Below are 23,225 nucleotides of genomic sequence, written 5' to 3'. Positions count from 1 at the left end.
CAAATAATTTCTGGTCAGTTGACGCTCACTTATCCGTATCATTTTACCCTGAAAATAAAGTCTCTAATCTACAGTTTCTTTGTCTTAGTTTTTTTTTTAATATTATTAAAGCAAACATACTTAAATAAAAGAGACTAAATGAACACAAACTAACAATTAATGTTACAATACTGAAATCAAATGTATATAATGTGGGAAGGTGAATAAAAAATAAAAAATTGAAATAATAAATAAATGACTGCTTATTCTAGTTATTTCTGTTTGAGATGTGCCATTACCTTTTTAAAAACAGACTCTGCCTTCCTCAAATACTTTGATTTTGAAAAGCTTGTTCAAATACTATTTGCTCTTCTGTCTATTAAACTTTACCACATAAAACTTCGAAAATGTTTGGAAAGACTCGTTTGGTACATAGCACTAAAATAAAAATGCTGCCTTAATAAATATCAGGTGATGAATAATTTTGCCCCTAGGAAAAAAATGGTTAATGCTGAATCTTAATGTTCCTCATCTAAATGCTTTTTCTTCCTGCTAAAAACAAGTTTAGAATTAAAGCATATCACTTTACACATATTGCATGCATATTAGTGAGACACAGCTGCTTATGTCCCACTCTTAAGAGCCATATGATTAAGTTATGGGATATCAGATAATCCAAAGTCGTTTTCTATTGGTCACCTTCGACAGACAAAGGCTTTCTAGTTTTAAGTCCGTTTAATGACAGAATGTCCAATTCTATAAATGTGTGAGTAATTCCAATGGAACACCTGTGGCTCCTTCTACTAGAATATAGAATGAAATATAAAATGTCATTACAGTAAGTCAGTGACTGACTTTAACTGACAAAAGCAAAAATATTCCGAGTCAAGGCTGCCACTCCATCCCTGACATACTCCATAATGCTCAGGTTTCCAGAGTCTCAGAGCAGTAAGTGTGATCTTACATATCATATGCAGTTCCAGCCTTTAATCACAATGGGGTGAGTTAAGGACAGAGTGGCTGTTTTCTGATTTAAGTCACAGCCTTAGGAGGTTAATTTCCATGGCAGTTCATGTGGATAGAGACACATGACTCTCTATGGTAGTTAATGACAAGCAAGCAACAAAGTCTCATGTACCTTTGGAAAAGGTAGTCCCTGACTTTATGTTAGAGGCTGTATGCATTTTCATTCTTCTTTTTTTGTTTTTTGTTTTTGCTTTGTTTTGGTTTGTTTAATTATAAATAAAATAGATGGGGAATATTCAAAAATCAAATTTGAGGAACTCTTGAGTTTTCCAATGAATGCTGCATGGAAGGAAAGCGAAGAACAGGTTTCAGAGTGATCTGATATAGTTTCAGTGAAACTGGTTTTATTCCTGGCTCAGCTGAGTCTTTCCTACTGATATTATTTTTGCAAACATGACAGTGAAACTGTTATGACCCATGTCTAAGTATGCAGGGTTACATTAAAATTGATGTGCTCCTTCATAGCATGCATCCTTTCCATACAATATATTCTCAAGAAGGACTAGTTACAATGAAAGTATAAATCTGTTCAGTTGCATCAGAGTTAATTTCTGATACAGCATTTGAAGGGGGGTCAGCACTTCTCCCAAAGCAATGGCAAAACTCCCAGTTGACTTCAATGGGAGGAAGAGTATACAAAGATAGGGGAGAAATAAAGAAATGGAGGAAATGTCTTCATATGGAAAAGGCAAGCATTCAAAGATGAATTAATATCAGCACAAAACCCAGAAAGTCAGCCACGCAAAAATACAACTGAGGGTCACAAAAGCAGCCTCGTCATTTATGGATCAAAATACTCAGCCAAAAATCTTGGATTCTGGAGAAGAAGGATGGCCCATTGTTTGGAATGCTAGCCTGGGATGCCACTAAATCTGGGCTTAGTTTCCTCCTTCATCATGACCTTCGCCTATGGCCTTGAACTTAGTCAATGCTCAAACTCCCCATCTGCAAAAAGGCCCACCCCTACCTTGCAGAGATGTTGCGAGAATGAATGCATTAAAGATTAAAAGATGTTCTAGTACTTAGGAATATGCCCTCAGAGCCTGGGATGGAGCCATATTTAGGAAATAAAAATGCTCATTTGGAAAGTTAATTTGGAACCAACAAAGCTGCTCTGTTCCCCCTTCCCCAAAAGGAGCAACATCAGCCATTCAGAAAAAGTAACAAAAAAAGAAAAAGAAAAAAACTAGGGTAAAAAAAGAGATGGGGATGTCCCCAAGCATTTTTAGATTATTCAAGGTCCAAAATCACGCAAGAAAGAGGGGATCCATACCAGAATTTTGAAAGAAGAGGGAAAGGGCCATGGAAGCATTAGAATAAAATCTTTAAAGCTTCTTTGGAAGCAACAGAGGTACCAGTGGATGGGAGGACTAATGTAACACCTATATTTAATAATGACTCTAGGGAAGATCAAGGAAATTAAACACCAGTAAGCTCAACTTCAGCAGTAGGGAAGATATTGGAAACACTAATCAGGGACAAAATAGGGAAAGTTATGATTTAATTAAAGATATTCAGCATGGATTCACAAAAGGGAGATCATACGTAACAAAACTAATAGAATATTTTGAACAAAATAACAAAAAAAAAAAGAATTGACAGAGGAAGCTGTGAACATGATTTACTTGGTCTTTAAGAAAGCTTTGCTGCATGACCTTCTGCAGAATTAATCTACAATGTCAGTAAGTCTTGAAGAGAGGAGAAACTATATATGGGGGAAAGAACTGGACAGGATACTGAAAGCATAGTATTCCTTTCAGTAATGTAGGTCCATGGGAGTTGATGGCTAGTGTACCACAAGCCTCTCTTAACGACACTAAACTGTTCTTTTTCTGTATCAGTGACCTGAAAGAAGAAAGGTGAAAGAAAGAAAAAGAAATGACTCCCATTAGAAAACAATGGGGAAGTTAGAGACAGGACAAAGGGTGGGAATAACAAGAACAACAACAATAAATTATAAAATGACTTGGAGGGAATGGGGAAAGTGATTTGATACAATTCAAGAAACTAAAAATAAGTAACTTTTCTAGGAATAACAGAGGCAATATACACTCTGTTCCCATCAACTAAAGCTAAAAGAGAAGAGGTGCAGTGAGCAATTAGGACTAAAATTTAAATGAACACCTCACCGCAACACATACAGTTGAGGGCATAAACAAGACCACTAAATGTAGACTTTTAGGAATTATTCCTGCACTGTTTAATGGGACAGCAGGGAAATATTTGAAACACTGTTCACTAGTTTTGGCCACTTCATCATTAAAAAAAAAGAAAAGAGAAAGCATATTAGGACGTGGAGTGACAAAATTATCTTAGCAAGTCAAAAACAAACCAAAACTATAATCTGAGAAGAAGAGATTGAGGAATACAGAACTGCTATAAAAGGTCCCTTAAGCTGGTGTCATATTTACCAAGTGGACATGAACTGACATGAAGAAAAAGCAGGCACAAAAGGAATTTAGATGGAATTTCTATATGAAGAGATGGCAGTCACCATGGCGCATACAACCAAGACAGCGGTAGCAGCAACCTGTGCAACAGAACTGCAAAATGAGTCAGTTGAAAGGAAGAAAGGCTGATTGTGAAGGATAGGATTCTTGGCCCCCCATTCTCAACTACTACAAAATACATGGACCTTGATTTGAAACATAGACAGTTGTAGGCATTTAGCAGCATATCTTGGGCCAAATCCTCAACTTACAAGAGTTGTCAGAGCTTTGTATATTTCCATGTGCATAAGACTTGGGGGGCCAATAATTGAGGTGTATGCCCAGCCAGACATATGTATAGATGCATACTTGGTTAGCTGTCTTACAGGCAAGATAGCTGTCCAGACATGTAAATTTATCTCCATGTTTAAATTAGGCTTGTTCTAAAATGCATGTGTACAAGCCTTAAAAAAAACCCCAACTACTTTCTTTCCAGATTCTAAATGTTTTTAAACTCGGGCACCTGTTGTTTGATTCAAGACACCCCTAGGGAAATGGCAAATCACCCTTTTCATTCATTTTTTGACTACAGAACAAGAATAGAGCAATTATTTTGTTGAAAGGAAGACCAGAGAAGGTCAGCATGTTTTCGTCACCAGATCACCACATTTATCTCGTGATTCTTGCAGTCATACTTAAACGTACTAATGCTGTAAGACACCCTTGAAAAGATCTCAAGGCACTTCAGAGTGCTGTAGCACTGCACGCACCATATAGAATGGCAATACATCTTAGGGCATGATTCTCAACCAGGGTCCCCGCAGCACCCTGGAGTGGTGCAAGATCCTTTCAAGGATCATGCGCAGTGCCACACTATAGCACTGTTATGTATACAAACATGATTGACAAGGCATACCCATAGATTTCAAATAGGAATCCACAGCATCAAAAACATTCCTGACATGTTATTGTCTGAGTTATCTGCAACAGAAGAATTGCTCTATTATTTTTCTGTAGTTAAAAAAATGAATGAAAACTGAGAGTTGGCATTTTCTGAGGTATGCCTTGAGTCTAACGAGGGGTGCCCTGAATCTAAAAAAATTGAGACCCACTGCCTTAGCAAGATACTTTTCTGTAGTGTTATGGCATTTATGGTGGGTCTTATGAAACTTGTATGAAGTTGATATAATTATTAATCTGAAAATCTTATTTCACAAACTATCATAGAAATAAATAGGACTGAGACACTGCACTACGTAGAATACCACAGTCATCTGCATTTACGTTATTATTTTATTACTGTTTGAAATTAACAGCAAAATAACACCCAGAGATCCCAATCAGGATTAGTTCCTACTGTGTCAAGTGCTGCAACCCCAAATACATACCCGAACAAATTATCCCAAGCCCCACAATTTAGCCAAAACTGACCATTAAGTAGGTCTTGAGGAAAGATTTCAAGGAGAGGAAGCTTTTGTACCAGGCACTGTAAACAAAGGTGCAGAAAGAGTTGGGAGAGACACAGAAGCAAGCAATCAAGGCTTGCATTATTGATGAGGCTGGGAAGGCAGGGCAAGCAGCCAATATAGAGATATAAAGGCCTTTAAGTCTAGAAATCTAGGGTCCATTCTAACTATGCAACAACACTTGTTTTATTTTCAATTACATTGCCAAAAAAGGACTAAAAGTGGCAAAATATTTCCAACTGATTTAGCACAACCACAGGTCTTAGTCAATCATTATATTCAAATACTGTATCCAAATTGGATACTTAAGACAGGTAAATATACAATTCCAATTAATGATAATAAGGCTGATAGATGTTTTGAAAAGAGAGTTATTTCCAAGTGTTATGTATTTTCAAATGGCTGAATTACAAATCCCTAAAACCTGTGCTTTTGTAGTGGAAACTCCAGCAGACCTTTAACTACAATGTCACCCTCTACAAGTTCAGCGTAATAAATACTAGAAATATATAGATTGTAAGACTAAGACATGGATCAATAGCTAGGGATAAAAAGAGAGAGACAAAGATAAGTTCACAGCACTCAAGCAGCATAACAAGAACTTAATAAGTATGTTACGTACACTGTTCATTACTGTTGTGGCATTCCCCACTAAATGTTTCAATAGCTAATTGGGGAATGACAAACAATCATATTGGAAACTGTAAAGAAAATAGCATAATTTGTATACTATTTGTAATTAACTACATTTTATCCGTTTCCAATTTCTTTACTCTAAGGCCATTTACAGAGTTATCTTTTAAAAGAAATGTCCTGGTAGCAGGACGCAAAGTGTCTTTAAGTTTTGCCTAATTTTGCCCGCTGTCAGCCCCTTGTAATAGCATAGTGAATAGCACAGGAAGACAGGGCTCCTTTGCTATATCATCCTGATGTCAGGTGCTTGTGCCCTATATGAAGATTCAGTCTAAATGACTGATGAGTCATAGTGGCAGGTGCATCTTGTTATCTTCAACCAGGAAATAGAGGGGGTGAAACAGAAAAGGGCCTGCAGGGAAAACTAGGCAGGCACACTTGGAGGAAAGAGAAGTGCTGGCTGATGTTCCTATTCTGTTATATTTTTATCTGTTATATTTAAAGCCAGCCCCTAAGAAAGGGGAGGAATTGGATTGCATATATGGTGTATGTATGTTTCTGCATTGGAACGTGGCATCTCATCTGTTTACACTCTCCCCCCACTTCCCACCCTGAAAAGGATTTTTATAAAGTTAAGCATATGGAAATGCAGTCAGTTATTTAAATAATGCTAAACTTCCATTGACAACAGAGCCTAGAGAAATGCCCCATAATGTTAACCAGATCCATGAATACAAGGCTTCCAAAATGAAAACAAAGTGTTAAAATACCTGTCTGGATTTTCTCTTGAAAATCAGTCATTGAGAATCATCTGTCAGTAAGACAAAATTAATTACCACATGTAAACTTGGGAAAAAAATCAACATAAATTTAAATATTACAGAATAGTACAAAAGTTGTTTTTTTATAAAAATCCTATTTTAATTAATTATGCATGTTCACCTTGCTAATATCCCAAACTAGCCAAAAATAAAACTCTTTTCGTATCCAATTTATGGGGAAAATAAAAAGTTGACTTTTATTTCGCTTTTTTGACTTGAGAAATTCTGGAAAAAGCCTTCTACAAAATACAGTAACTTGCAAAATTCAGTCATCTCTTAAATATATATTAGAACTTTGGTACTCAAGAAGCCACCTTAGTTGAAGTGTAGATGTGTAAGTTTAGCAGACAGAGCAAATAGAAGCCCTACTAGTTTATTTCCTAAAATTAGAGTAATTATCATGATTCCCCAATGCAAATGTTATATTAATTTATGCAAATCTGGTTTTACTTATACAATAAAGTCAATTGCTGTAAGTGCATTAAATACATCTTTTAAGTTTAAGAAATTAATTTATTCCTGTGTCGAATCTTTAAGGCTTTTTTCAGGAAGGCTAGATTTGTTTACTATAAAAAAAGATGAAAAGGGCATCTGAAATTTGGCAGTGACCACAAGTGCCCACAGACCAAAGGCCTAAGCTGCTCAGTTATGCACAGTCTAGTGGGGTTACTCACGTGAGCATGCAGAACAGGACATGACCCAAACTACCTCCATTAGAATTATGTAGCAGATGAGTGTCAGTGGAATCCACCTCCCACCTCCAAAAACAGATTTAAAAAATCCAGCTGGCTTGATACATGTACTTTCACCAATAGAAATCATTTTTACCTATTAAAGAAACCCAGCCTCTAACTATAATGGGAGCAAAGCATTTGCATTATCTCCTTAAACACTGCTTAGCTTAGCCACTTTTCAACACATAACCCGCTGTCCTCTCAATGAGAACAACTGTTTGATTACAAGGGATGAGATGCAAGCTTGGTCTGGAATTCTGGCCTTGCACTTGCAGGGCTTGACAAGTACTGATTTTAAGACTGACTCCAAATATTGTGGGGTTTTAAAAAATACATATATGTAGTAGAATTTATCCCTAGCTCCATTCCCACTCCTTCTGAGCATCCTGCTTTATAATGCTGCAGCATGTGATTCTATTTGTGTTCAGGGGGGGGGGGGGCATAATTTTAGATTATGTAACAAAATTAGGGGAATTGGGTTGTATAGTGTATAACCGAAAAAGGACATAGAGGACTGGAACTGTAATGACCTTCCATGGCTCATTGACGTGGATAACAGTAAACATTTTGCTTCAGTTTTCTAAATCAGCCCTTAACCCTGCTTATGTTTAGGCCAAACACCAGATTCTAGATTGTTAAATTCAGTAGGAGTTTTACTATTGGCTTCAATGAGAACAGGAATTGGCTTTAGGGGCTCACTCTGAGAAAATGATGGATGCCTCATGCCTCAGTTGTTGAACACTGTCCACTTCCCAGAATCTTTAGTATGATGCCCTCAAATGCTCATTCTTTCCTTAGAAACAAATATATCCAAGAGTACATTCTCTGTGGGTGAGTCTACACATGCATTTGATGTGGGACCAGTTTACTTGCGAGTAAACTACGTGTGAGTAAACACTCCCAGGTGAGCGCCTGCACATGCAGAGACATGGGAGTAGTTTTGCTGCTCCTAGCAACAAACAGCTCCTGCTTCTTGGGGCCCTGCAACAGGCCCCTGCCACCACCAGAGGGAATTGAAGGCTCCAGCCACAGCTGCCTAGGGCTACAGGTCATCTTTAAAAGGCAGGCCCACTCCCTGCTCCTTGGCCAGCTGTGTTTCTAGCCAGAAGCAGTGTGCAGACCACAGGGGCAGCACCCAGCAGCTCTCATACTACAGCCTCTGGCTCCCCACGTCATAGCTGTTCCAGCCTCTGCCTCTGGCAGTGATGCCCAGTGCCCTGGGCTCCTGCTGGCTGCCGCACTGACTCTACTGACCTGCCACACCAGCTGCTGGCTGGTCCATGGCTATCTGGGCCATGCTGACTCCCCCATATGCAGCGACCACTTACCCAGGCCTACTGTGCTGTCCCAGGGCCACCTCCATGCAGCTCCTGCCTGGACCACACCCTGCTGGCTGGACCCTGGCAGGGATACCAACAATGGGCTCCAAGATACCACTACCAGAGCCTCCAGCCCTCCCACCTCTGGGCCCACTGGGCCAGCCAGAACTGGTGGCTGCACATCATCCAGAGTAGACCCGGGATGGTAAGCAGTGGAGGCATTCTGCTTGACTTGGGGCCACCTTCCTGGGCCTCCAGGAGCAGCTCTGCTTGCACCTGGAGTGGCAGAATACAATCATGCAGCAGCCCCTCCCTGTGGACACCTGGCTGGCCATCACCCTACTGAAGCTGTTTACACCCACCAGCCTCCACTACCTGGGCCACCTCTTTGGCATGGGCAAGGCCACTGCTGTGGAGGCTGTCCTGGAGGTGTGTGAAGCCCTCCAGGACATGCTGGGGCACACCGTGCTCTGCATGCATGACCCCCTAGAAGTGGTAGTGGGATTCCATGTCCTGGGTATCCCCAGTTCACTGGGGCCCTCAATGGGACCTCCATCATCTGCCCACCCAATGTCCACTTCCCCCACTACAGCCAGAGGGGCTGTCACTGCATTGTGCTCTAGGCCACCAGGGACCAACACGGTGCCTTCACCAATGTGAGCGCTGGCTAGGTGAGCAGTGCCCACGATGCCCATATTTTCTGGAACTCTGCCATGTCAGTCCTGGGGCAGAGCATGCACTTAGCATTGGGGTGCTGGACCTCTAGCTGGGTGCCATGGTGGTCCCACCCCTCCTCTTTGGGGACCCCACCTACCCACACCTCCCCTGGCACATGTGGCCCTCCACCAGCCAGTCGGACCCCCGCCAAGCCCACTGCAACAGGTGCCTTGACCAGATTCCTGCCCTGGTGGAGTTCACCTTTGGCCGTCTCAAGGGACATTGGTGCACCCTCACCTCTCACCTTGAGTTTGCCAAGGATAACATCCCCCAGGTCATCATTGCAGGCTTCATGCTGCATAACATCTGCAAAATCCAGTAGGAGGAGGCCTGAGTGCAGGCCCAGGCAGAGGAGGCACAGCAGGCAGAGGACACCTGGCAGTGGAAGCAACAGATGCAGGGGCAGCAACAGTGGTGGGCTCCCCCACCACCGCAGAGGCCCCAGCCAAGCTGCACACCCACTAGTGCGGGCTAGGGTACTGGGTGCAAGAGGCACTAGTCAAACACCTTCTCCTGCACTCCTCACTGTAGCCTGTTTGGATAGCTACTCACGGACTTCCCCCCCGACACACACACTGACCACACCCAGCACCACGCTCACTGCAGACAATTCTCAGAAAAACACTTTATTGCTCTCACAACAAACAGACCCCCCTTACTACAGAGGCTATCCCTCCTCCCTCCCCAACAACAGAGCCCCTCTGCCACTCACACAACCCACCAATAAAACACCTTCTTTTCCATGCAAATTATTTGCAATGCAGTTTGTGTGTGCGCCATCCTGGGGTGGGTGGCCATGGAGTTGGGTTACCTAGGGAGCAGAGCCTAGTAACAGGCAGCCAGCATCCTGGCCTCTGACTGTTCCCCCTATAGGTGTGCATGCTATGGCAAGTCTGGTGAGCAGGAGGCTCACCCAGTGGTGGTGGCAGCCACTGATCCCCCAGAACAGGTAGGCCCCCTCTGGCAGCCAGCTCTGGTACCAGCTTGTGGTCCTGGCCCTGCTGCAGGCAGCTCTGCCCATGTGAAGTCAGGATTAGCTGTGAGGCTGGGGCTAGGTGGTGGGGTGGGGCTAGGTGGTGGGGAACCTAGGGCAGGGCTCCTGGGTCAGGAAGGCAGTGCTGGACCTCCACCCAGACCCTTGAGGGAGACTGCTGCCAGGCAATGGGTGGCTTCCAGGTGGAAAGTGGGGCTAGGGCAACATGAAGGCAATCACCAGGGCCAGGATAGTGTCCAGCATCCAGCGATCCTCTTGTGTGGCCTACACTGCCTTGGTTATGACTGTGTCCTGCTCCTGTAGGGCCTCCATGTGCTTGTGTCAGGAGCTGTGCCCTGAACTCCAGGTTTGTCCAGTCCCATAATTCCTTGCACCAGTCCTGTGTATCCTCATGATCCTCATGATCCTGTCCATATCCTCTGCCTGTCACCTGTCTTGCTGTGCTACATCCGCCACATCTGCATAGCCACCCACCAGTCCTCCACAGCCATCACCAGTCAGTCCAGGAGGAGGGTCCAATCCTGGGTCCTCCTCCTGTGGATCTGACTCACCCCCAGGGCTCTGGCTGTGGTTGGTGGTGCCCCTGAGGCTGCATCCCAGCTGTCAACTGTGGCCTCTCCCCCACATGCAGCCGCAGGGCCTACAGAGCCCTAAGAAAGAAACTATTTGTGAGAGTTTGCAACATTTCTGTACCTGGGGGGTCATGCACTGCCTGGCCTGATTGGGAGTTGGTCATGCCTGGGTGCCACCATGGTAAGTCAACCGGGCAGGTCCAGGCCCAGGCAGCCGCCACTCAAGCCCCCCATCTCCACTTGCTCCCCAGGGGCTGGTGGGGGCTGGCCACAAGTAGCCTGCCTCCCCCACCCCATTCCCAGGTTGGGACAGGCCAGGCTTCTGGCAGTACTTGCTGCCACAGCTATAGACCCCATTGTCCACCCTTCTCCTGCAGTCCCACCGATCTCCTGTGCTGCCACCAAGCCCACAGTGCCAGGATCAGGGGGCCTGGAGCTCCCAGATGACTGGGATGAGTAGGTGCCGGCACCCCCACCCTCCTCACAAGGGACCTCTCACGGAAGGTGCTCTGGGGCCAGCCCCCCCAATCATGCCACTGCACCCTGAGTGTACCTCTGCTGTGCATCCCAGGCACTGTGCGAGGAAATGTTTGCATGGACTGAGGGGTGCCTGACTCACTAAGCGATGATGATGATGATTACTATGGTGCCCCAGGCAAACTTGAGCACCTGGCATGGGACCCTGAGTTTTGATATTGCAAGGAGCAATCCTGGGCTGCCCTGCAACCTCCATTGCCACCCAAAAGGCTACCTCTGGCTGTGCTACATGTCCCGGCTCCCCATAGATGAGGAGGACATCGCCACTGGCATTGATGCATTCCTCAGTGTACAAGACCCATGCCTGCCTAGCTCTGGGGGCACTGGCTGCTCAAAGTTTTGCATTTTCTCCTGCCTCCCTGCATGCTGTGTGGGTGGAACCTGGGGGCCAGAGGAGCATAGCCAGGCCTGCCAGAGATGGGGATCAGGGCCGGGGCTGGCGGCAGGGGCCGGGGCAATGGGGGACTTCCCCCCAGCATGGGGCTTACCATGTGGCAGGGCTGGCTTGACCAGCAGCTCCAGTTGGTCCTTACTGGTGGTGATGGTGTACAGCTCCTGGCAGACACATCAGGTGGCAGGGCATGGCCCTGGGGTGGAGATGGTGCTACTGGCAGCTTGCAGTGGCATGAACAGCTGTGCCATGTGGCTGGGGCTGAGGCTGCAGATCTGTCAGAGCAGGCACTGGTCCAGGCTCCCTGAGCTTCCTGTTGAATGCTGGGGGCAGGATAGGTTGCTGGTGCCCTGGGGGGCGTTTCCCTGGTGACATATCACTGCAGGTGCCAGGATGGAGCAAGGACTCAGGCAGGCTCCCCATGCTGCTGTACACAGTACAGCTGTGGCTGGGTCCTGGGCTGGGTCCTGGGCTGTAGGGATGGTGTCCACTTGTTGCATAAAGGTCATATACTGATGGTTGGTGATGGCAACACACCGTGCCTGCATGGCCTTGATCTTTCTGCAGCACTGCCATGCTGAGTGGTTGTGCCTTTGCTCCTGCATCTGGCCTCACAGCTCCTCATAAATGTGTCTACTTCACCTCTGCCTCACCCCACAGTGCCACAAGGTCACCAGTCTCCTCCTGTTACCAGTTGGGGCCCCAGGTAGTGGCATATGGCATTAGCAACAAGGCAACTGGGGCTCCTGTGCCAGCTCTCCGGGCCTCTGCACAGCTGTCCCAGTGCTGCCGGACCTGGGAAGCTGCCTGTAGTGCCCAGCACAGTGGCATGGCACAGGACTAGGAGTTGTGTGGCAAGGTGATGCCCTGCATCACCTGCAGAGTTTGAGCAGGCTTCTGGGGGTTGGCTTCAGGCAGATGGCACTGGCCCCTGTAGCCAGGACCTGGCTGCAGCTGGGCCCAGGTGCTGGCAGGCCTTTCAGAAGCCTGCAGCAGCAAGGGCCTGGAAGCCACACAACACTGCAGTGCCAGGAAGCGGCACTGGGCTGGAAGCAGGCTGGCACAGATAGCCCACAGCATGTGTAGGGGCAGCAGAGACCAAAAGTCCCCCCAAGCTCCCTGCTGTTGTGCCCCAGGGTTCAAAATGCCTGCAGGCTTTTAAACAGCCTGTCGCTGGGGCTGCCATAGACATGGTCCAGCCCTGTGCCTGTGCTCAGGCTGGCCTTCTAGTGGTAGGGCTGATCAGGAGCAAATCTGCTCCTGGTGTGTGCCTTCATGTGTGTTACTGCCCAGTAAGTACTTGGGAGTAAATCTGCTACTTGTACTTGCAGGTAGCAAATTTACTCACAAATAGCGAAGTCTACTGCGTGGTAAGTGTATGTGCATGTAGAAACACATGCTTACCACACAGTAAACTATGCTACTGTACAGCAAGGCATTTCATGTAGATGCACCCTGTAGGTACTTGGTACTAGTAGCCCTAACCGTCAGATAAGTAGAAAACTAGTGGCATGCATAAATTAAAATGAAGAAGGGACAATATGGAAAAAACATTAAACCAAGTCCTAATCCATCTCTAAATACAAAGCTTACAGATTCACTGAAAAAGTACTGGAAGCAGCAGCGTATTCAAGCACCTTGGGAGGAAATGCCTCATACCACAGTCAGCAATCCCTTTGTGATGCCCTCAGACTGATTCTGGGTGGCCATGTTGGAAGTTGTTAGTACCCTTCTTTGATCAGAACCTTGGTAATGTAATTACTGCTGTAATTGTTTTTCAGTTAAGAGACTATCTCAGGGAAATTTCCACATACCTCCTCTCAAAAAATCTCTTAAATTCAACTTAAGTTCACCAAACAACCTCCCCAGCCAGCCATTCTTCCATTAAAAAGAGGCTATCAACCTAACCCAAACTGCTTTCCCTCACTCATGTCCACTGGTATTTTGGAGACATATAGTACACTTGTCAGTAAATTGCTTTGCACACCAAGAGTATGACAGTATGGCAGAAATAACTGACTTTCAGTAAGACTTAAATTCATTTATCTAATTCACCAGTCTGGAACAGGTTATTTTTTTTACTAAGAGAATACATAAATTGAAAAGGGAAAATTATAAAAAGCATAAACTTGGTCACCAGTAGTGCTACAGCCACTGTAACAGGCAGGTATTCCTTCAAGATCTTCTCTAGCAAATCAAATGAGAGTTACAGAACATGATCGTAATGCTAGCACTCTGGAGTCAAGTGAAGTCCTACGGTTTCTGGTGCACTAGAAACATGTCAGCAGCATATACACAGAGACAAATTTGAGAAAGAGCACTGTAGCACTTTGAATTATAATGCCAGAAACCTCTCCCCAGACTGGAAAGGACAGGGTATGCAGCAGGCTCTGATCCTTTTGGAAGATGATACTTCTTGGGCCTCCCATGACACACTCTGAGGCCATGTATAGAGAAGCACTGGTGCCTTCTTTATTACCCCAATCCCTGGCCACGTGGAAGGTCAGAATGGAAGTCCCTCTTAAGGAACTGGTAAAACAACCTGTTGAGAACCTTAAAAAATAAATGAAAATGAGCGCTGGTTGCCAAACTAGAAAAATCAATTATTGTACTGAACAACAGTAGTAGATATATATAGCTACCTCAACCCCCTCCTTCTCCTCCTCCTCCTCCTCCTCCTCTACTGAACAAATTGTTAAAAGATTCAACAATCTGTTGAACTACAACCCTCAATATGGTCACATCATGTTAAAAGTGCACACAAAAAAGGGTCTTGTAAAACAGGAGCCACAGAGGTTTAGATATGGTTTTGGATTTGACCATACCAATGCAAATTAGATTTTGAAAAACACTCAGAACAGTCTAGATTATGACTACAGTTTTTAAATTCATTTAATCTAAAATCCAATCACATAACCACTTATGCATCCTTAAGATCTTCTTCACTTTGCTTTAAAAACTGAATTTGTCACAACTGTCTTTGGTCCAAATATTATACTTTTAGGGCGCTGATAATCATGCAGCTCCCCACTGTAATTCATGGTGCTTAACGGGAAGTGCTATGAGTTACAGTGAACCACTCAATGTAACAGTCATTCACTGTTTGGTCAGGGGGGATTGAGCTCTGCTTTGAAGCTGATCCACGGGGGAGAGGCTACATTTCTACATCCTCTCTCCCCTTGCCCTACCTCTACCCTCCCAGCTCTGGTGCTGTCTTCAGGAAGGCCGGGGGGGGAGGGGGAGGGTGTGCGGAAGGGAGGTGAGGGATCTCCATCTGGGATTTGCCCAGTCTGTGCTGGTGGGGGAGGGGGCAGGTGGATTGGAGGCACCTCAGGGGCACTCCAATCTACCCACACCACCCCCAGCATGAGCTGAGCAAACCCCAGACAGACCTCCATCCTAAAGACAGCACCAGGGTGCAGCTGGGCTGATGCAGATCAACCCTGCTCCTGGGGAGGGAAAAACAGAGGTTAATAAAGGTGCTCTGCTTCTGAGAAACTGTCATTTCCCCACTCCTCCTAGCTTCCAGCATGCTGGAGGGTCCAGGGGACACCTAAAACAATGACAACATTCTGGCCAGCAGCCGGAGCATCTCCCTAGGGGACTCAGCCTCCAGTTGCTCTGGTGCACGCTTCTGGAGCATGCACTGAGCCACTTTTTTCTTGCAGCCTTTTTTTTTTTGTACCAGGAGTTCCCGGTATCAAATTTGCAGCATTGTGCACAGTTGCATGTGTGCCATGTGTGGTTTGTGGTACCTTAATTTTGAGGCACTGCAAACCACGTATGCATGCTCATCTGGATGCAACATCCTTTGTGGTGTTTTCTTCTTTTCAATTGTAGTCCTTTTTAAATTTTCCAACTTATTTTTAAACAATAATCAAAAGGAATGAAATTTGGAGCTTCCAGGGACATAGTGACAATCTGCAGAACAGTACATGATAAAACCAAAGAGGAGATACAGGCAGAACTAATGGAGTGATAACCTTCCTGAATGTGAGAACCAGCAGGCAAAAATATTGTTACAATGGGATGTCTTCTTGCTGGTGCATCTAGAAAGAACTGTCTTTTTCACCATATAGTGACAAAGGCCACCAAAATGTGATTTTCAAACATTTTCATTATGGCTGGTGGGTCCATGCATATCTGCTAATAAAACAGTAACTTATGGCAAGCTTCAAAGCTGTTGTAACACTTCTATACTCAGGCACTATCTATGAGGCCTGTATCTATGCCAAGATTTCTTTGGTTGCCAAAATGTGAAAATGAATAATGCTGGACACCATTTTTACTTTCCTTTCCTCTCTCAGCTGAATACATTTAAACAAAAAGATTAAAAAAACCCTAAGACTCTTAATAGCAGTTGAACATTCAGCAGATGGTACCATCTAGACCCATCTAATTCTAGGCCAAGCAATCTAAATCCCAGTTGTAAACAAGAAATAAATAAATTTTAATTGTGATGAATAGGGGAGAATAATGACAAATTGAGAAGGCTACAGGTAGTGAGTGCCTCCTTCTCTCTCTCTGAAGCTTGGAATATAAAGGACAGTTGTAATATTTAGTAGTGGTCAACATGGCTCACATAAGCCTGATTCATTGTTATTCAGAACAATGTCAATCCAATAGCCACTCCTGATTTACACTGATGTAAATAGAATCAGAACCAAGTCCAATCTCACCTTCATTCTCTAAGAAAATACAGGAAGTGTAACATGAAACACCAGTTTCCCAAATGCCTGGACTGAGAAAATGTGTGCCACGGCTAGAGAAATGAAACCCCAGCAAAGCTGGGAACAATGACTCCTGTGCAGCACATGTGAAGGGATGTATAGGATTTTCACGTGAGTGCATACCATGCTCTCCATATTGTTTAAACTTGCTCATCATCAACTTCCCTCTGTACATGTAGCTAAATTACAAATGGCTCAATGCTAACAAAACATAGCAAATTAAGACAGAATCAGGTCAGACTTCTGTTTGAATTATCTAACTGAGTTTCTAACCTGGCATAGTATTTGTCCGCAGCCAAAAAAAAAAAAAATCAGAAATGAATATAAAAGAACCTACAGCAGCTAAAACCTGTGAGCCATAGAATATATAAGAAGAGACTGAGCCACGGCTACTCTATTTATGGGTACAATCTACACTGCCAGAATGATTTGGGGGCATTACCTGAATGGTGATCTCCAGTCAGGAGCTAATACTCAAATTCTGGATTGATTTGTGGGTGGAATACTGTGGGTACAAAGTGCATGTATTGAAGGAAGAGACCAGCACACTGAAAATGTACCCCAAAACAGCATGATAGACAGCCACAGGAATATACAATGTATCATTTGTGGAAGCATAGACCTAGATTTTCCTATAAATTGTATTATTCCAATTATTGCACTATTAAATCTTGTTTTTGTTTGTTTGTCCTGCTTTTTGGCATTTCTATCATTTCCAGAAAGTGCAAATTTGAACAACCCCCTCCTCCACCCCCCACTAAAAAACCCACACACATACATGGAATGTATTTTTATATGTACATTATTACTGGGAGAGGCTGTTTTATTTTTATTTCCTTTTATTTTATATTTCAGATTTCTTTCCAGGAGACATTTTAATGGTCTTTCTATAGGTTAGCCTCAAACTGAATTCTTGTGTAAATGCAAATATTGTAGCTGTATAGTCAGGAGCATGCTAATACATTCCTTTTCACAGGAAGCATACAAACATTCATCCATTCTCTATATGAAATGTAAAACTTCACAGGTTCTGTTTGAGCTCATTATTGACTAGTATCTTAAGCTTGACAAGTGCTTAGAAGGAGCTTTCCAAGAGAAGTTTGTAGTTAAGCATATGGTAAGCTCGTCCAGTCCATATGACTGGTTGAGCATCGACCACTACTGTTGATACACTTTTTACTCAATATTATGACAGTATTTGTCAATGAAAATTAAATTGCTGTCAAACTTATCCCACTAACTTACAGCACAACACTCAGAGAAAGCCAGCTCTGTGACTCAAGCCAATAAGACCTCTTCTAAATACTCATCCATTTTCCCCACTTCTGAAAAAGTCCTTAAGGATTTATATATGGCTTTAGCAATAATGAATATGAGTTTTCAGAGATTTTTAAGTCACTTGGATAAATACTGCATTTTAATCTAAACCATTATATATATGAAATCACATTTAATTTATGTAGGGCCAAATTTTGGCAGGTTTCCTTAATTGCCATTTTTAGAATTTTCCAAATTGGTGAGCATAGCTGATGAAAGAGAAGGTGGAAAATGCTTGCATGATTATCAGCAAATTATGTAATTGTGCATGCCGTTACCTATTTGCACGCACAATTATGACAAAATGGATGCATTTGAAAATGTTGATCCTGACCTTGCAAGCACTTACACATATAAGGATCAGCTTGTACTCATGTGCAAACATTGATTTGGGTGTGTGTTTGCAGTTTCAGTACTTTGCTTTGTATGAGTAAGCAACCCAAGTAAAATGCAGCCAAGAAATCTTAATATACCAGACATTTAAATCAAAGATTACTGCATTTACTCTACAAGGTCAAGTTCAATATAGCTTATTAGTGTTATTTGGTTGGATGTTTTTAAATATATGTATTATTGATCTCTTTTTACTTTTGAACATTTCCTTTTACATACAGATATTTAACAAATTGAACATACTACCCAACTGCAAAATTATATTGCTCATGATACTTTCTTCCAGGTCATTTAACTTTCAAAAAAATGTATTACAAACATTTCTGGACTTTTAGATCACACTTGAAGAAAGTTTAAAGAAAGATGCTGGTAATGAATAAGCACTTTGGCAGGAAAAATATATAGACAGGTGTATCAAGTGCAAAATTATATCAATTTGCAAGAAGTAATCAGAGTAATAGTTACCATTTTTCATTCTGTGTGTAACCCTCACCCCTACACACATGAATCCAATTTTACCTACCATCTTAAGAAAATACTTTCATAGTAAGGCTGACTTACAGGATCAGTCTGGAATTTTACCTCTTTGTTATTGTTCCCTGTAACTTTTATAAATGGATTTTCTCATTAGAATGAGCAGTTAGTACCTTAAAATCTTCAATCCAATTTTCAGTGTTTGCACACACAACATTTATTGAAAAAGTCCAGCATCAAATTTTACTATCTCTGGCTGTATTCTGGAAACTATTTGCTAGTGCACTAGCATACTGCAACAATTTTCTGGGATGAAACATTGTTTATATGAAACAAACAGTATTTTAAGCATGTATTGTGCTATTCAGAGTACAATAACAAAGCGAGTAAGGATACCCAACTTTCAACTGGATTTGGCTACATAGCTCATTAAGAAAATCTTATCCAAAAGGACTTTTACTTTAATGGGAGATAAATCAGGACCCTTAGTAGAGGCTTTTCATTTATATTATGTCAAGTAATGAACAAGAATATGCAACCAAAAGTAGCACAGGCCTACAAAATTTTGTCATGGCTAACATAGCGAACTATCCTATAAACAAATATTGGCCCTTGGAAGTGTGTGTGTATATACATATATATTTTTATATATATGGATGGATGGATGGATGGATGTGTATATGTGTGTGTGCGTGTGTGTGCGCGCATTGCAGTAGAACAAAAACGCCATCTGTCTCTTAAGTTATACAGCCAATACACCTCAATAGGAAGTGTATATATATGTAAAATTGGCCCTTGGAAGTATGTATGCATGCATGCATGTGCATATATATGTATACTGGGTCTCCATAAAGACCTTGTGCACAACCTAAGTTATTAAAGTTTAAAAGGGTACAAGTACTTTATGACCCTGTACATATGTATGTAGGTATGTATGTATGTAGGTATGTGTATATGTGTGTGTGTGTGTATACACACATATACACATACCTACATACATACATACTTCCAAGGGTCAATTTTACACATCTATACACCTCTTAATGAATTTGGCCATATAACTTAAGAGACAGATGGTGTTTTGGTTCTAATGAAATAACTAATACACTCCTCAGGGACTTGAATCTTTGTAAAATTTGCTGACACTAAGGCCCCTTTCTGATCTTGCACCGATAGTGGAACCAACAGCAGTTTAAGCTTGTATTGTGACAAAAGTCAAAAATGAGACATTTTTCACTCTTCTGATTAAGGACTGCAGTAAAACAAACCATATGCCCTGGGGCTTTCCTACTGTTGTGACATTTCTGTAGGGGCTACAGGGAAGTGCCAGGGGCTGTTGCATGCTGAGCTTTTAGACATAACCAGTTTTCTACTTTAGAATTCAACGGGCCAAATTTCAGTTAAAGCTACTTTATCCATTGCCTCAATTTGACAGTTTGTTGTTCTTAGCTGCTAGGAACACAGCAGTGTCCCTAGAATACAGATATAAAATTAAAATGTGAAGCAGAACAATGTGCACATTTGTTTCTTCTATTGGGAGACACACACATAAAGATTATTGAGATGAAAAAAAGATATAAAAGAAGAAAGAATTTCAGAAATGACAAGTGCACATTAAGCATCAACATTTTTAAACCTACATATTTCTTTGAGAAATTATTTGCAACTCAAAGTAGTACACATTGCTGGGCAATGATAAGCAACTGGAGCAGCAATTAGCTGGAGACTCTAGAATAGAAAAATGTGAGAGGACTGATACATATCTATGTTTCAAGGCGATAATGTCACATGGGCCTATCACAGTTTCAGAACATTGATGGTGGAATTTCAGTCCCACTATCATATCCAGTACAGAAAGAGGTACATTTTGGCAGTTTAACAAGCCAATGTGGGTGGCAAGGTAGCTGCAAATTTAAGCATGAATGCTCTGGATGTGGGGGCTTGCACCTGATTACCAGATGCTTCAAGCAGATGGCCAGGGAGAGGAGAGAACAAGGCTCATGGTTGCTTCGATAGGGTTACAAAAAACACCAAAACCCAGTAAGAACAGAAAAAAGACGGCTTTTCTGGCTACACAAGATATCAAGATCAACAGAACCGCAGACACATTATATACATTCTGCACTGGTACAAGAAGTAAGCCACAGAATTGGACCAGGGATTCAAAATTAACACTGACACTGATAGAAAAAATAATCTGCAGTTAAACAGGATGGCTAGCTGTCCTCTAAGCACAGGGTACTGAATAACATGTGGGTTTCCTTTTGAAGAGTTCTGCAGAGAGTTATAGGAGACTTTACATTGATGCCTCATTTATTGCATGCAGCATAGTAGATAATATATGCCCTATCTGTGTGATTTCAAATGAGTTGTTCACTAAACAGTCAAAAGTGTCAGGTGTTGCAGTGAAGGGCCATTACAGATGAAAGCCAAAATTAAACAGATTTTTTTTTTTCATTTTTAATCAAGGACCCCAGACATTGCAGCAAATAATTTTCCGTAAGAAAAGGCAGGAAGCAAAGGTGTGATGTGGGTATAGCCTTAGGAATTTGATTCTACTCCATGGTGGCAAGTAAATGGGCAAAACTGTTCAGTGGCTTCATTCCTACATTACAAGAGGGTTGGCTATTGTTCTGTTCTTAAAATCATTCTATATAAAATGCTAGATATGAAATTGTGGGTCTAGTTAGTTTTCAGATGGGAAACCTCCAAAGAGACCCTAAGCACTCTTTTCTCTGATGTCATTTATAAACAGATGCTATACCATGATGTTAGGCTATGGGGAGAGGTATTGACATAAAACATAAAGGCGCTGTGACCCAAAAGCATTAAGATCCTTACAGCATCTTTGGTAAAAACGAGAGGTTTAGGCTGGTTTTCTGGATAAAACCCCATTCTGATAATTACATACTTCCCACTGTAGTTTCAGTTGAATGTCTTACCACCCCCGGGATCCCACCCCAACTCTCCTGCAAAGCATTGCCACAGGATTTCCAAGCCAGAGATGACTACATCCATGCATTCACTGGTTGATGAAATGTTCCACGTATATACAATTGCTACATAAATGTAGAACACAGCATTATTATAAAGAAAAAAAAGACTGTTCTGTAATAAATGATAGGACTTAGTCATGTAGTCTGGCACACAAAGCTCCTCCTGACTTCAATATCTGAACATGCAGTAGGATTGGGCCCATAATGACACGTGTAGTAAGCAGACTCTCGGTGTTAACTATGCGTTTAGAATACCATAAACATACATTATTCTGTTAAACATTGTGAAAGATGAAAATGGACCAATATGCCATGTATGATGCCCATAAAATATAGCCTTGATTCTGTATACCCAAATGGTGATTTTGGTCTTTTACCCACTAAGTCAAGAGGAGATAGAGGGACAGCCCTCCTTTTCTGAGTGACCTGAGAGGCCAAGCCTACACTTAATTTAGCTAGAGTGCTGAGGCCAGGTCCTTTCACATGCGAACAAAGAGCCAGTTAGGAAGAGGAAAAGGGAGGAAAAAGTCCAATTATTGGCTTCTTCCTGCTACCTAGGGCTTGGGTCCCAGCTTTTGGAAGCACCTTATATGAGGAAACATGCTACATGAGGAAGCCAGATGGCAACTTAGGGAGGCCTCAAGATGGAGAGCTGACCTTAGTAAAGAAAGAAATAAAAAAAAAAATAATGGATTTGCAGAATTTCCTACCATATTCTGGCCACAGGAATTTTTTGCTTGACATCTGACTGACAATCTGACACAGACTCTTTTTACTTCCCTAGTGCAAGCAGTTTGGCATATTTTTAATACATACAGATCCAATTTTTTTTTCAAGAAATTGAGAGTACAGCACTTAAATGAATGAGATAAAGCAGAAAATGAGACAACAATAGCTACAGAGAAGAAATAAGACTCTTACTTACTGTGGCCTCTCCTCTTTAGCGTTCTAATCATTACAGTACATCCGCTCAGCATTACTTTTTCCTTCTGCACAAATAATTAAAGAAACACCTGTGTTCTTTTCATTCAGTAAAGAAAATCCACTCTTACAAGCTTATAATTTTTTACTGTTTCATCAGACAGAACAAGTGTGATTTACAATTCGAAGGCTTCAAGAGTGGGGGAAAGGCTACCAATGTTGATAGGAAAAATTTTAAAAATACTCCTAATAATGATAACAGCAGCAAAGTTAACAATAATCTGCTTCCAAATGGCCAGTGCCTATACGCAACTTCGAAATCTGAATAAACTCCTGGAGGTGACTCTCTGCCAGCATTTACTCCTATGCCAGCTTTCTCACAAACGAACAGCTTGTATCTCCATGAAAACCAATGGATGGAACAAATTGTATTAAATTATGTAAAATGATACTAAAGAGCACAATCTACCAGTAAAAAATATATTTAAAAATTGGAAAATCTTGTTTTAATAAATTTGAGAAAATTATAAGAGACAATTAGGTGAGGAAAATGCTAAATTTTTATTGCACTTAAAGGGAAATCTCATGGCTATCAGCAAGGAATGAGATTTATCCTTTCATAGGTCAGACAAGCATAATTCTTTGGTGCCTTTGACACCTGTGAGTTATTTAGCCTTCCTCATACTTTCGCATGTAGAGAAATCCCATCTCTATGAAGCTGAGCACAGCCCTGTGACAGTCACAAATTGTCCCTCCCCATCATGCTGTAGGAGCTG

General features: G+C 42.4%; 1 protein-coding gene across 4 annotated transcripts in view; it reads right to left on the bottom strand.

Annotated features, from left to right (window-relative positions):
• The window catches only part of ZNF536 (zinc finger protein 536), a 333,084-nt gene that overhangs the window by 81,023 nt on the left and 228,836 nt on the right, over positions 1-23,225 (bottom strand). The window contains exon 7 of one of the 4 annotated variants that reach the window (XM_019535814.1): positions 6,304-6,344. The exons of 2 other annotated variants lie outside the window; for them this stretch is intronic. In XM_019535814.1, the coding sequence (XP_019391359.1) occupies positions 6,331-6,344 (14 nt within the window). In that variant the 3' untranslated portion in view covers positions 6,304-6,330. Of the gene's footprint in view, positions 1-6,303; positions 6,345-22,453; positions 22,518-23,225 lie in introns of all 4 variants that reach the window. One more of the 4 variants, XM_019535812.1, reaches the window with a different exon arrangement.

The sequence above is a fragment of the Crocodylus porosus genome, unplaced genomic scaffold (genome assembly GCF_001723895.1).
Source record: "Crocodylus porosus isolate Cpor-Errol unplaced genomic scaffold, CroPor_comp1, whole genome shotgun sequence".
Lineage (NCBI taxonomy): Eukaryota > Metazoa > Chordata > Crocodylia > Crocodylidae > Crocodylus > Crocodylus porosus.
Note: the sequence above shows the minus strand (reverse complement) of the source record. Positions and strands in the feature narration are given on the sequence as shown.